Here is a 15116-nt window from a genome sequence, read left to right as displayed (position 1 = left end):
AGCACATTATAAATAATCTCATAAATATTTCAATATCAAATTAACAAGTAATAAACAATATACACGTTTTTAAATAAATATTAATAAATAATAAAACATATCGAATTCGAATTCGAATATCTGAATTGAATAAATATTATTTAAGAAAAATTTTATAGTTTACTGATTTATTTCCTTTTGTACAATCTCTTTCCCATGTCATTTTCAATTTCAAAAAGATCTCGCCTTGAGACAACATATTATACCTCACAAACAACTTTTCCTATTGAAACTTATTGTTCAATTATCCATAGCTATGCTTAAGGGTTCTTTCGCGATGATGGCTCACAGCAACTGGGTCATAGGTCGATGTATCATCCACACTCTTCGCAAGAGGATTGTCGTTAAAATCATGAATCAATACTGCAGATTATATACTCATTATTTCTTCGACTCGCAGTTATAACTGCGTCTTCTCGCGTCAACTGTGCGCGCTATCTGCTCTTATCTGAACGAATGGAAACGTCTTAGGAATAATAACGCTGCTTCTCGATACTAAGTTTTGTGGAACGTCTAGGTTGCTACGTAATCAGCGTTTCTGATAACGAGAAATTGAGCTTTCAAGTTTTCAGTATGTTCTCGATCGGTACTGTATGTGCAGTGTCGCGTTTTGTGATCGAATACGAAGTCTCGCGAATATCTCAACAATCGCGACGTTTACCGAACACGAAAGATTCGCGCTCGTATATCAGTGGCGCGACATGAACGCGAATTCTTGACTTTGCAAGTTATTGTGCTCGAACGACACAAACAGGAACGTTTACCTTTCGCTTCCAGAAAAATCGTGGGAAATCGATCGGCATGGCCAACGTACCCGGTACCGTGTTCGCTGCCTTCTCGATCCTCAAGGATCACGTCAAATTCAAAGTTAATCAAAATTCGATAGCCATTGACAATATCAGTAAGATATTTCCATTTTAATACTATATACTTTTTATCATTATTTCTGATATATAATATTTGACACGAAATTGATGTACGATTGAAAGAATTTACATTGCGTCTAACTAATTGTCACACAAATTTAATTATCGATTAGTTATTATTCACATAACGTGTCTACTTAAAAATATTGTATGTTGTATTAGCTGACAATAAGTAAAGATAAAAAAATATGCGTATTAAATGTAAGTATACTTAATAAATACATTTATATCTAATACTCATATTTAAATACAATATTATAATTAAATATGTACATATATTTAATATAAATAAAAAGAAAAGAATATGGGTGTGCTTAGTTTTCAGATTACATTACAGAGCTACGTTTCTGTTGCTTCTCGTTGCGTCTATTCTAGTCACCTCCAGACAATTTATCGGAGAACATATAAGGTATATAGTATGTGTAGTAATCGTGCAGTTTTTGATATTAAATTGTTTATAATTACGTTGGATTTAAGCAGTTTAATATCGTTTCTTAAGATAAATTCTTATGTTATTTTTAAAAGGTGCATCGCCGACAGTGGTGTACCGTCAAAGGTTATCGAGACATTTTGCTTTTTCATGTCCACATACACCGTGGTAAGTCTAAAATTCTTGTAAAAATAAATGAAAGTAAATAAATAAAGTTGATGAACCGAGCAGGTTTGTTGTGTTAATAAATATTATGTATTAAATATAGATTGAAAATATAGATTGACTCTTAAATGCCTTTCTGATATGGTATATCCCGACTTTTTTATCCAATGCTTTTTCCATAATAATTTTTTTTTATTTAAATAAAGATACATATAACTGCATCATTGTGTTTCGTAATATCTAGCGTTTCGATTGAAAAAATTATTTTGTGCAATATGTTTATTTTTATGAAAATTACATGCGATCGAACTGGGTGTGGTCCCAGCAAAGAATAACCATCAGTTAGATGTTGAAATCATGTTATCGATGTCGGCTCGGCATCGTTTTTATGAATCATTTCTTACTAGGGTATGCCATACATTGCGTTTGTCCCCGTAACGGGGCGTTTCAGAATTAACGAACAAAGTCATATATTACAAAGTCACAGACGAGGTTTTGACTTTTATCGTAGTCATCTTCAGTGTGTTAGATGCTCGTCAAATAATGAAATTAAAATAAATATGAACGTTACGATGACATCGATGTAACGTTCATATAAAACGTCGTTTCATTTTTCTGAACATTCGAATAACGAAGCCAGAACGATATTGTGCCGATACTTATGTCACCAAATGGTACCCATTATTATTTCCCGCAGACGCTCCTTATTCCTTATTATCAGTTGATTTTCGATTGTTTAGGTGAAGCATCTGAATGCTACCGCGGTACAACAGGGCGAATTACCACATCCTGGCGTTGGACCAGCTGCCAAAGACGACCCTGTCATACACCATGCTTATTATCAATGGGTGCCCTTTGTTCTATTCTTCCAGGCACTCCTCTTTTACTTTCCGCACTACCTATGGCGAAAAACAGAAGGTCGTTACCAATTCATATCTCGCGTACTCGTCTACGTATCGCGCGACGTTTACGAGCGCGTTTATTTCAAGCGGCGAACTAATCATCATTAATCTTTTCCCGCCGTCATGATCTAGTCGTATAACATGTGCGTACAGTGTCCCACTTACAATGTAACATTACATTATTCATAAAATTATTTTTATGCAACGTCAGAGAATAATTAGGTATTACATTATGTAATCCACACAATATTGACGTTCAAATATTTTTTGTTATTTGAATATTCAAACCATTTGAATATTCAAACATTCTAAATTTCGAGTTAATCTCATCCCAAAAGAATGAACTCTCACTCTTAAAGAGTGAAAATTTTCTCTGGCAATCTAATCTCTTGAAAAGAGATTAGATCGCTATTCACTGATATTATCTTGAAAAAAGTGGAATTTTCACTCTTTCTGGAGTGAGATTCGCTCCAAAGAATTTAAAGAGAACGTATTATCCTACTTGGGAATATTTACATCCAAAAATGAGAATTGTTATACAGGCAGTATTGCGAAAACTGTCACAATTTTTTTAAATTCTAGGTGGCCGGTTAAATATGCTGGTATCAGGATTACATATGGCATCTTTGTCATTAAACGAAACGGAGATTAAGGTAAACGATAATGTGAAGGTGCCATCGAGAAAAGAACGCGATGAGAAGATACAACAGATTCGCATTGGCTTCATAAACCGCCTGCACTTGAATCGTCCATGGGCATACACTCTGACTCTTTGCGAGATTATGAATTTCATAAACGTGATCATGCAAATTTACTTGACCGACTGGTTCCTCGGAGGAGCTTTCTTCGGTCTTGGTCAGGCGGTCTCGGAGCCTCCATCTAAGGAGAAAATGGATCCACTTGATATAATATTTCCAAAGGTATAATTTAACTTGTTGTTATTTTTGTATTCTATACAATATTATGATTAAAATCGATGTTGTCATTTCTAACAATATTAACGTGATATATTATATAATATTTTTTTTAAATATTGATAACTACAGCGACTGTGTAGTAATCGATGCTACATAGATTAGATTATTATATATCTTATGATATTATATAATAATTATTATGATGTATATTGTTAATATCAGATTACTATTTGAACTGTAAATTCATTGAATTATTAACCGTCAATCTAACATTATTATTAATATTTTATAATGCAATCTCATACATTTTGAAATCCGATTTTTAAACGTAAAATTTTTATGAACTAGGTACTTCTCTCTCATCGATTATCAAAATTAATAAAATCCAACTCTTCATTCTTTCCTCTTTCAAAATTAATTCTTCGATTGTAAAATTTTATTAGTATCTACAATTTTGCCAACTTTACTTATTAATTACAAAATTTTTATCTTGAACATTGAATGTCAATATCTTTTACCTAATCAATACAGTGGCATTCATGAATATACAATTATATTCTTAGGTCACTAAATGCATTTTTCATAAGTACGGTCCTTCTGGTACCATACAAAAGCACGACGCGTTGTGTGTGATGGCACTGAACATCGTTAACGAAAAGATCTATACGGTCCTCTGGTTCTGGTTCGTCGCTCTGGCAATACTAACCGGTTTGGGATTGGTTTGGAGAATACTGACTATAATCTTTCACGCAAGGTAAATTTGGTCTCTACGTATTTTTCCATCGTCAGCATGTTAAGTTTTGTGGCTTTATAAATTCTCGTCATGGTACTCGCTCACTGGTTTCTTTCCTGAGAATTCTCATTTGACGAATTTACAATTGTCATACATCATATACGTAATTTGCAAAAGTAATTTCATGATGATTTTCTCAGCGTGTTCAGTAAACACTAATTATCAATAACATAACATTAACATTACAATTTCATTCAACATTCAACGATATAAATGTAATAACATATGTTATATGATGGTTAGATTGTTGAGTGTGAAATTATAACACTGATGTTATATATATAGAATTACTGGGAAAAGAATAATTTTAGCTAATATATTATATCTAAAAATTTAGTTAGATACAAATCTGAAAATATAATTTTATTAGATTATCAAACTAATTATGTAGGATGCTCAAGCTGGTTGTTAGAATATCAAAAATTTTAGCAACGTGTTTGAGTTTTTTACATAATTATTTTGATAATTCAACCAAATTAAATTTTTAAATTTGTATCTAAATTTTTATTTCAATAAAATCATTCTTTCCGTGTAGAATATTCATATCTCATCCGGAAAAAAACTGGATTTTATTTCTATTTTTATTTTTCGAAGCAATAATATTACTATTTAATGGTATATCCGCTGCAAATTTAAAATTCATAATATTATTCCGTAAAAATATATGCTAAAATATTATTTCATAATATAGAGGCGTGTCTACAAATTTCAACGGATATACGTCAGCGAAATCTAAGAAAACTTAAAAATATCATATAAATGACGAAATATAAGAAATAAATAACAATAAATAAAGGGCAAAGTAAGAGTCAATACATTTCTTTAAAAAAGTCATACAATCAAAAGAATAAATTACAAATAATGAAAAGTAAAATTAAAGAAAATATATAATAAAAAGTAAAAAATAAATAAATAAATAAATAAACTCAAGTTTAAATACAAATAAATAAATTACAAGTTTCGGCTACCGGATTGAGCCCTCTTCACACATTAACATATCGAAAAAAATCGCAGTACAATTATCGCAAATGTTCGCATATTCATTACATTCACAGTTCGGGTGAGTCTTGATGTAAAACTCGACATTATTTTCGTACGATTGAACAGTCAAATGTATTTCAAATATAAGAAAGTATACAAGAACTAGCAATGACGTTAATGTATACCACGATAAGGGTTCTTTATCTCAATATAAAAATGATGACGTAAACCATGACTGTGATGCCGCGGGCGAGCGACTTTCATTGTGGTTTTTTTCACTTACAGAAGTACGTCATTCAACAAGTTTGTGTTTTCCATGGCATGCCCTGGAAAGTACAATCCATGGAACGTACTCAAGGTCACTCACGAGTATTATTTCGGCGACTGGCTGTTTCTCTATTACATAGCGAAAAATCTGGACAACTATGTATTCAAGGAACTCCTTCAGAGTTTGGCGGAGGAATTGGAGAATAAACGTCACGCTCGTTATAAAATTGCACCACTAGAAGTGGAGCAGGAAGAATTGTTGAACAGGCAATGGGGAGAGAGTCTTAAATCTTCCAATGAGAACGAAAAAATAAAGTAACCTCTATATAATTATCCCTACTACTTATCCCTAATAATTATCTGTAAATAGACGATTTCGAGAGAGAGAGAGAGAGAGAGAGAGAGAGAGAGAGAGAGAGAGAGATTAATGACATGGATAAATGGATCAATAACTATTTGTTTAAATCCATACTGTTTTGACGAAATTTCAAATTGAAACACATGGTTTTAATATTTTAATTAATTACTTAATTAACTTATATAAAGAGTTTCTACGAGAATATTGACGTAAAGAGCCGATGATATGAGTTTAACAGATAAATATTGGATAAATCCGCTACAATTGCATGTGATTTATAACAATGCGACGATCGTTGCATTGTTAATGTTTACGCCATCCGAGATCGCTATCTCGCGTGCAAAAATGCGGACTATTCGAAGCGGATAGCAAGAAGAATATATTGTGCACCTACATGGACAACAATCGCGTGTATTCACACGCGTATTATAACACTGCCAAATTGTCTCTTTACGTATAAATGTATAATACTTTAGCTGCGATTTACTACGATTGTAGAATAATGCGCGTCTCGCGTGCGTTGTGTCGCAGACTTGCATAGTCACATTTGTAGCCACGCACGACATAACTGCTCAGTCGATCGTCTTTTAACTACCTCGTACGAAGGATTCGTGTGTACGTTACGTGCGATCGTATGTCGAGCATATGCGCATGCAAACGGTTACATGCGTAAATACGTCCGTACGTTGCACCGACTCGATAAATGGGTCCGACAATAATTCGAATCGTTAAGTCGTTAAGGTCTCTGATTGGAATTATGCCATGGCCTAGTATCGAACAATCGCGCGTTCGATACATTTAAGTTTTACAGCTCTAAAGAATTATTACTCGCGTATCTTGTATCGATCGTTCGAAAATATCGACTTGATAAAAGATCTACATTTATCTCATATTTATAATTTCCCATCTAAGAACAGCTTCGATTTAGTTTCACGTGAGAGATCATTTTCGACTTTAAATCTACTGTAGCTTTAGATTTATATAAAAACCACATGTTTTGTTAAATCATTGCATTTAGATGTTGCATAATCGATCAGCATAAGTTATTTATATTCTAGTGAACATAAAAATCGGAGTGTAAGTCAAATGTCAAGGAAACAAAACGAAACTTTAAAAGGTATTTATATATCTTGGAAATTCCATTTACGCTTCTCTGTTGCTCTTCCTTTATACCTATTCAACTTATTTTTATTCCCGTCGCTCCGATTTTTATTTTCGTCAGGGTATTAAATATTTATACAATATTGTATGCTACGGTTAAAACACGCTTATATAATATGATATATAAATTTTTACAAGTTCTATCAATAAATATTTATAATAAAACAATTTACTATTGTTGCGGCTGTATTTAATATTCACTGAGGATGACTCCAAAGTGTGTCGAAACGTTCGACGAAACAAATGAAGATGGTCGTCAGCATCTGAATATTCATCTGCATTTCCTAAATATAGAAAATTTATTGCATTTTCTAAATTTTCGCTCTTACATCTGCGCTTGACTCTCATTAACCTTTGTCCGAATTTATTGTTTTGCTTATTTACTATTTAACAGATAGAAGGACTCTTCCTATACAAAATAAATAACAATAAATAAAGGATAAAGTAAGAGTCAACACATCTCTTTAAAAAAGTCACACAATTAAAAGAATAAATTACAAATAGAGAGTAAGTAAAATTAAAGAAAATATATAATAAAAAATAAAAAATAATAAAAAGTCAGTTTAATTACAAATAAATTGCCAGTTTCGACTACCAGATTGAGTCCTCTTCAGACATTAACTTATCGAAAAAATCGCAGTACAAAATTAATTATCGCACAAGTTCGCATTATATTCACAGTTCGGGTGAGTCTTGATATAGAACTCGACATTGTTCACGTACGATTGAACAGGCAAATGTGTTTCATATCTCTTGGAAAAGTTCTAGTTGATAAAAAAGATAAAAAAATTTCTTACGAAAAAGTAAACGTAAATAAATTAACATACCAGAATTCTAATAAGAAATAAAAACCAAAAATCATATGTCAAACAAGTGTGTCCATATAAATATAAAAAAAACATTAGAATATATAAAGAGTGAAACGCAGATGTATAAGACGGACATTGTGTATCGATTATTATTGTACGCTTGCTGATACGGATCACCACGGACTGAGAGAAGAGACGGACCGTCAGTAAAGAAAAGTCAAACCTTATTTACAATAGGTATGTATGCCTTATGAAGACCTTCAGTGTCAGTTTGTAAATTCTTTTCTGCTTCTTAATATTGAGCATCGGAAATTAAGCGTTTCCCATAGCAAGGCTCTTCATCTAAAATTCTAACATTATCCCATTGAAAATCATGATCATACTGCAGCCTGTGCTCCGTTATGACAGAACGGACAGAAGTGTCATGTCTAATATGATTACGATGTTCTGTAATTCTGGTTTTCAATTGTCTGCCCGTCCGTCCAACGTACGACGTATCACAATTATTACACGATGTCTTATAGACTACATTGCTCTTAGATGCATGAGGATAAATATCCTTTTGTACTTTAATATATTTACCCATTTTATTAAGACGTATGAAAAGATAATCTGACGATCGTTTTTATTGAACCGTTCAAATTTTTCTGTGTGAAGAGGAATGAAGAGTTCTACATCAAGACTCACCCGAACTGGGAATATAATGAATATGCGACAATTAATTTGTACTGCAGCACTACTTTTTTTCGATAAGTTAATGTCTGAAGAGGGCTCAATCCGGTAGCCGAAACTTGTAATTTATTTGTATTATTCAAACTGAGTTTTTATTATTTTTTATTTTTTATTATATATTTTCTTTAATTTCACTTTTCTCTATTTGTAATTCTTTCAATTGTGTGACTTTTTTAAAGAAATGTGTTGACTCTTACTTTGCCCTTTATTTATTGTTATTTATTTTATTTACTATCACGCATGTAACAATTTCCAACGAAATTCATACGCTGAAAGCGTGCAACATGACACGACGCCCGACATCCTTCAGCCAGAAGTTTTTCCACGAGACGTTTGCAACTCTCTTTACAGCGGGCTTTTGTCTTCGTGCGGATGCATACCGAGAAACCTGAGAGTCCGGGCTGGAATCGTCACGGCCGGAACTGCAACCATTATGTTCTCTTGGTCGAGAAATGAGAGGCGACGAGAAAAAGAAAGACGTTGCCTTTGTGTCTGTGTGTCGCCGCACTTGGACTTCAAACTCCGACGAGCCATTTATTTTCATTGTTCCATGCCATTCTTGCTTGGACAGATCAAGCCGGCCCAGTTGCGATCGATCGACGCAATATATCTGTAGCGAGTGTTTTAGAAACGGGTACCTCTATAACGGGGCTTATATCGCGGCTAAGCACATGCGTATAGAACCCGTAACTTTGTGCTGATTGCAAATGAGCATGGAGATAGTCAAAATTGATTCTGCCAGTAATGAATCATAACGGTATTTCTTTTACTTTTACTTTGAATTATATCGTATTCGTAGAGGAAATTATAGGAAGACTCAGACATTTAGTTTCCAGAGTCCAATTAGTCAGAGAGTTGATAATAGCGGATGTTGGATATCCGGATGTTGAAGATAACAATTTTCGGAGATTTCTCCCCATAAACGCAGTTATGCGAGAGGGGCCATTAAAGAAGGAAAATCTTACTTAAAATTATAGCTCAAAACTAAAAGGCTGTAATATATAACTTCTTAAATATTTTAATAAAAAACATTTCAAGTATATGTGTGTGTGTGTGTGTGTGTGTGTGTGTGTGTGTGTGTGTGTGTGTGTGTGTGTGTGTGTGTGTGTGTGTGTATTTATATAATGCTTTATTTTTTCTTCTAACTAATTATATGATATTCAATTTATCATACGATTTTTAATGCGAAGCCAGCTCCAAGAAATAAACAGCTTCTTCGCTCCAACAGTTACTGCCAGCCACTTTTTGTATAGTAATGCCAAATTTTATGACATCGCGTTATTTGAGCTTGAAATATTTATGTTGCTCTTATACAGTAACTTGAACTTTTGGTCGGATATTCAAAACGTTATCTATCAACCTTTGTCAGTTTTGAAAAGAGATCAAATTGTCTAAAAGTAAAAGGGAAATCTGGAAAACAGATGTGCACTTACTGGACAACGTTCGGGGTTATATTACAGACCCTGCTGTCTAAATGATTTGGGCCCGGTCAGGATTGACATTTCCTTATCGTTTGTAATTTTTAATTAGTAAAAAAAAAAGGGACAAAGGAAAGGAGAGAGTTTTCCATAGAAATATCTAAAAGAGAGACACAGATGTTGAAGATAATATTGTTGAATGTTGGAAAGACAATGCTTTTGTTTCGTGAACATTGTAGTTCTCAACGGCAATGGTCGTCCAAAGGCGTTATACACTTCGCATACAGTCGCAATGATAAGTCGAAATATATGCTGATAGCGTGTGGTACTTGCGGGAGTCGAACGCGTGTACGCAATGCAGAACGCGGTTCATTTTTCGTCAAAGGATTATTGTACCGGATCTTCATGAGAAAATTCAGATGCATCCGCGCGATATGTCGCAAGGGCGCCCGCGATATTTGCATGCCGCGGGCAGCGCGAATCGTCTTCACGTAAAGAAGATAAAATCTAAGGTTTAGACGGATGTAGGTACGAGTTGAGCGTCGTGATCGCGCATCACGATGCATATGTTGCACATTCCGGCGCGTCGTAAGTCTCGAAGATGTTTTCGTTTATCTCGCGAACGCTCTCGGCATGCACTAATGTAGATATATTCTTTGAAAGATCCGTCTCAGAGCCGCTTTATGAATGAGCCGTCTTGATCCATAAACGTTGACGCGCGTGCGTTTCCAGGAGGTTAATAAGAGATGTGTGAGATATGTTTGAGGAGAGGAAGCGTCTCGATTCAAACAATAAGCAATCTTGTACGGCGACGTACATCCGACTTTTCTTACCACATGCTGCATGTATGTAATACGACGAACATCCTAATGCATTAAATATCCTCATGCATGAGCAACAGGTTGCTCTTAATCTATCTAGGACACCAGATGTACGACATCGCGTGTATGTACGGGCGAGTTATTATGTATATGCGTTACTTCGTATACGTATTTTGTCTAGATGTTAGAAATCACATTTTGTTTCACGTCATTTACAGCTGACTCTGTCATTCTAAGAAAAATACGGAACGCAGATTTAAAGCTGTATATATATCTCTCAATATTATAAGTATTATGTAATAATAAATATAATAGGTTGTAATAAATAAATTTTAATATTTATAATTATATAAATATTAAAAACTAATACTAAGTATTATAGATTTTTGTGTATTGTTCGAGTATTGAAAATGTATAAAAATATTTTTTTTTTTTTGGTCATAAACTAATCTTTTTCTGGTTCGTAAAAAAAGGGACAATGTGACGAAAAAAAAAAGGTTTAAGGCAGAATGGTTGATTTCAGCTTCATATTTCAGCTTTAGATTTCAAATATATGCTTTTCAAGCGACGAACGAGCGACAGAGTGGAAACTGTTGCTGCACGAATTCATTATAGATTATCATTATAGACAAAATTGTGTCACAACAATTTTCAATTTCGTGACCCTACCATAAACCGGATCGTCCGATCTATGGCGGCTATGATAGCGTTTCGGAGAGATCGGAATGCACGCTTCCACGTGTGCAGGACGAATTACGATTGCGATCGAAGTGCTTCGTCGGACAGCGTACCGAAAGCGAATAAAAAAAAAAAAAGAATACAAGTGAAAGGTCCGCCGAGGTTAAGGAACTTGACGAACCCTACTAAAAAGCGGTTGTGTGTAATTATTTCCATTTTTATTGCGAGATACCTGTAATTCGAGCAATCGTTTCTCTCCGTTCACTTGTATACAGCTTGGTTAGATAATTCGCGTACATGAGGGAATAAATAAAATTATGATCGAAGAATTCTGTACGTCATTTCTTCAAAATGGCGCCAAACAATTTCTGCGATCAGAACTGAAGAGGATTCATATGTAGAAAAAAAAATTGTTTAATGAAAGAAAGAATGATTCTGCTAAAATATTTAAAAAATTTAGCTATGTTGGTAATAAACCACGATGACGGGTAATTCTATCTTTCCATCGCGCGTTAAGGACATGATATATTTCATTTTTATTACCTTATTTAAATTTTTACGATGCTGTGGTATCCTTAATTTCTGCAAAAAAATCTGTATGCTCACGAAAGATAAACGATTTTGTTGAAGTATCTAAAAAGTTTGTTGAATGCAAATCAAAAATAATTATGTTGAACTATCAAAATAATTATGTAGGATGCTGAACTGATTGCTAGAATATAAAATTTTTTTGCGGTACAGCTCATTATGCTTGAGTCTCCTACATAATTATCTTGATGAACAAACAAAATTATGTACATCCTCCTACATAAAGTAAACAGTTTTATTGAAGTATTTAAAAATTTAGGTAGATCTAAAAATAATTTTGTTCAATCATTAAAATGATTACGTAGGAAACTCAGTGAGCAATACTGAAAAAATATTTAATATTCTAGCAATCATCTACAGCGTCCTACATAATTACTTTGATAGTTTAACAAAATTATTTTCTAGATCTATACATTAAATATCGATATATTTAAATACTTTAGCAAAATCTTCTCTCTTCATGAACATATAGATTTTTCTGCAAAAATTAAAGACACTATAGCGTTGTAAAGATTTGAATAAGGCAACATTTACATACTTCTGTACACGTAACTCGTCGATTAAAATGAAATATATCACGTCTTTAACGCGATGGAAAAAAACAAACAAATTACATTCGCCGTCGTGACTTATCATCAAGGTACGCATTGCATAGCTGCATGCCCGAAGCGATGCAATGGTCAATATGAATAGTTAACGAGGACAACTGACGAAGCGGCAGCCACGATGAGAATCAATCGGCTGAGTCGTAATTTTTAAAGGCGTTTAGGAGTCACGGGAACAGACGTATTCCATTGTGCGTCGGCGGTTCCAACAATAGCGGCTTCTGAATCTCTATGGAAAAATTCTAGAGAGCGAAGGCGACTTTTTCTCGACCTGTATGCCACAAATGGTTCGTTGACAGCGTATGTAGGCGGATGTTAATTAAGATAACGATGTTTAAAGACGTACTAAAGACGCGGTGAACTCTTCGTCGATTCTTCCGTATTCGGTCTAATTAGCAAAGAAACAAAGAAAATTAGCACAAAGCACGGCTCTTGTGCGGTGTTGATGTTGTAATGGATTTGATTATTGAGATAATTGACTGCATACTTTATTACGAAAACTACAACATGTAAGTGCGAGAGAAAAGATACACGTTTGAACTATGTATGATATTATCCCCGAGCTATTGACGGTAAAACGTGATTAATAAGAGTTACGTATTCTGTTTGAAATCATCTCGATCATTTCAAAGAATCGTTTCGTCTCAATCATTTTACAATTATTCTCTCAAAGAGGCAAAGCAATGCGAGAAATTAAAAAAAGTTGATGATGAAGTTACGATACTCGTACAATATTCGCGTTGCATAAGATGAATACAGGCTGCCCGACATTGCGTCATCTCTCGTCCATCTGGTCCATCGATTGTACAGTCGTGGAGACGACGAAAAAACGTAACGGCGGATGTAGCAAAGTCCGCGGATGTGCAGATTATTACAAACGTCCTTACGCATCCGCGAGTTCGCATGAATGGAATCAAATCCGTAGTAATTCTCACACTTCCGATGCATTTACGCGAATGAGTCATCACCGAAGCTCGCGGATCACACTCGGAGTTTTCATACAAACGAACGTGTTACTCATAACACGCAACATTAACGTCATAATGATTGTGCGAGATGATAGAGTTGAAAGTTTATTATATGTTTAAAAAATGTAAATCTTTCCTGAAGGACATATAAGACAATGTTATATGAAAACTTGTACTTATTTCGAGATTCCTCCGAAAAAGACCGCAAAAGATTCGCTTTTCGTGGTTCAAGTAATCGTGTAAAATGGTAAAGGCTATACATTCAATAGAAAAAATAGTTTGGCAATTTAAAATTCTTTGTACATTTAGATCCAGTGAAGAATTGAAAGCAAGATCCAATCATGTTAAAGAATCTTACAACAGTTCACCGTTGGAAAAAATGTGTCGAATTTAACATAAATTACATGTCTCAAACGGTCCATTCAAATTCTGGGGTTAATTTAACACAGGATGAATATATTAGAAGGTTACACAAATAGTTAAGAGAATAAATACCAAAAAAGATAATATCGACACAATTTATAAACAAACCGTGGAAACATATTTTTTTCAGTAAAATTAATATTTATGATATGTAAAATTAACCCACATTTTATTCATTTATCTTAGAATTTATACGTTTTAAAACACTTTATTTTTACATTGTTTACTTATTCATAAATTGTGTCATTTTGACACTAAGAAATGTTGAATGTCAGTTTAACATAACATAAAATCTGTAAATAACATAATCGCATGTGTTAAATCAACACATCTCGAATTAAAAAATTCAACACAAACTATTAATGAGAACGTGAGTGGACCGTTTCCACCATAAATACATAATTTTCTTTACTGTGTGCTGCAAAACTGTTTTTTCCGTTAAACGCAGTTAATAGCACTTTGATAATCACACGGATTTTTGTATAATCGGTCTTTGGCATTACACACTATATAATTTTATACTTAACTTTTATAAAACTTTCATAAGTATAAATTAATTTATATAATTAAAAATTTCACGTTTTTTAAAATATTTATAAGATATATATATTCAAATTGATGTACACATGGCGTCTTGAACTTATATAGGTAGATATATATTTAATTAAATATACATGACGATCAAAGTGTTAAGAAAATTTGAAAAATTATAAATGTTATAACTTTTTAAATTTCGCTTTATATTTTTCTATATATTCTCGCAAGAAAAGTGACAAACAAGCCAAAATTTTTCAAATTTCATATTATTTGCGAATTGTGTTCTATTTTTATTTAGTTCTATATTTTAATTAGAAGAATAAATAATATACAAGTTGAATTAAAATACTCTCTCTAAAGAAAAATGACACAAGGGAAAAAAAGATAATTCAAAATAGAGGAATTTTTCGGAAGTAATATTATTATAACATTATTAATATCTACATCACTTGCATAGAATTTGCAAAAAGCAAAATTTGTGATTGTTTTTGAGTAAACATACATATATTTGATACCATCATATATAATATATATAATTAATTTAAAAATACGCAACTTTTTCTTTTCTCTTTCCTGAATATTTTTATATTTGACTTAA

The 15116-nt window shown here is 33.2% G+C and overlaps 1 protein-coding gene across 1 annotated transcript; it reads left to right on the top strand.

Annotated features, from left to right (window-relative positions):
* Positions 1–591: 591 nt before the first annotated feature.
* On the top strand, positions 592–7040 carry LOC108756185 (innexin inx7-like). The gene is made up of 7 exons (XM_018499796.1): positions 592–940; positions 1284–1374; positions 1491–1563; positions 2301–2478; positions 3045–3382; positions 3943–4133; positions 5439–7040. The coding sequence occupies exons 1-7, from the start codon at positions 841–843 to the stop codon at positions 5737–5739; spliced, it is 1272 nt and encodes a 423-aa protein (XP_018355298.1). The 5' UTR covers positions 592–840; the 3' UTR covers positions 5740–7040.
* The last annotated feature ends 8076 nt before the right edge of the window (positions 7041–15116 follow it).

The sequence above is a fragment of the Trachymyrmex septentrionalis genome, unplaced genomic scaffold (assembly GCF_001594115.1).
Source record: "Trachymyrmex septentrionalis isolate Tsep2-gDNA-1 unplaced genomic scaffold, Tsep1.0 scaffold97, whole genome shotgun sequence".
In the NCBI taxonomy this organism is placed as follows: domain Eukaryota; kingdom Metazoa; phylum Arthropoda; class Insecta; order Hymenoptera; family Formicidae; genus Trachymyrmex; species Trachymyrmex septentrionalis.
This window is presented reverse-complemented; position numbering and strand designations above follow the sequence as displayed.

Excerpts from the sequence above, each read along its gene's own strand:
- LOC108756185 (XM_018499796.1), top strand. The coding sequence starts at position 841 with ATGGCCAACGTACCCGGTACCGTGTTCGCTGCCTTCTCGATCCTCAAG. Across the intron at positions 1,564-2,300 it reads TCATGTCCACATACACCGTG|GTGAAGCATCTGAATGCTAC; the intron begins GTAAGTCTAAAA and ends TCGATTGTTTAG. Across the intron at positions 3,383-3,942 it reads TTGATATAATATTTCCAAAG|GTCACTAAATGCATTTTTCA; the intron begins GTATAATTTAAC and ends TTATATTCTTAG.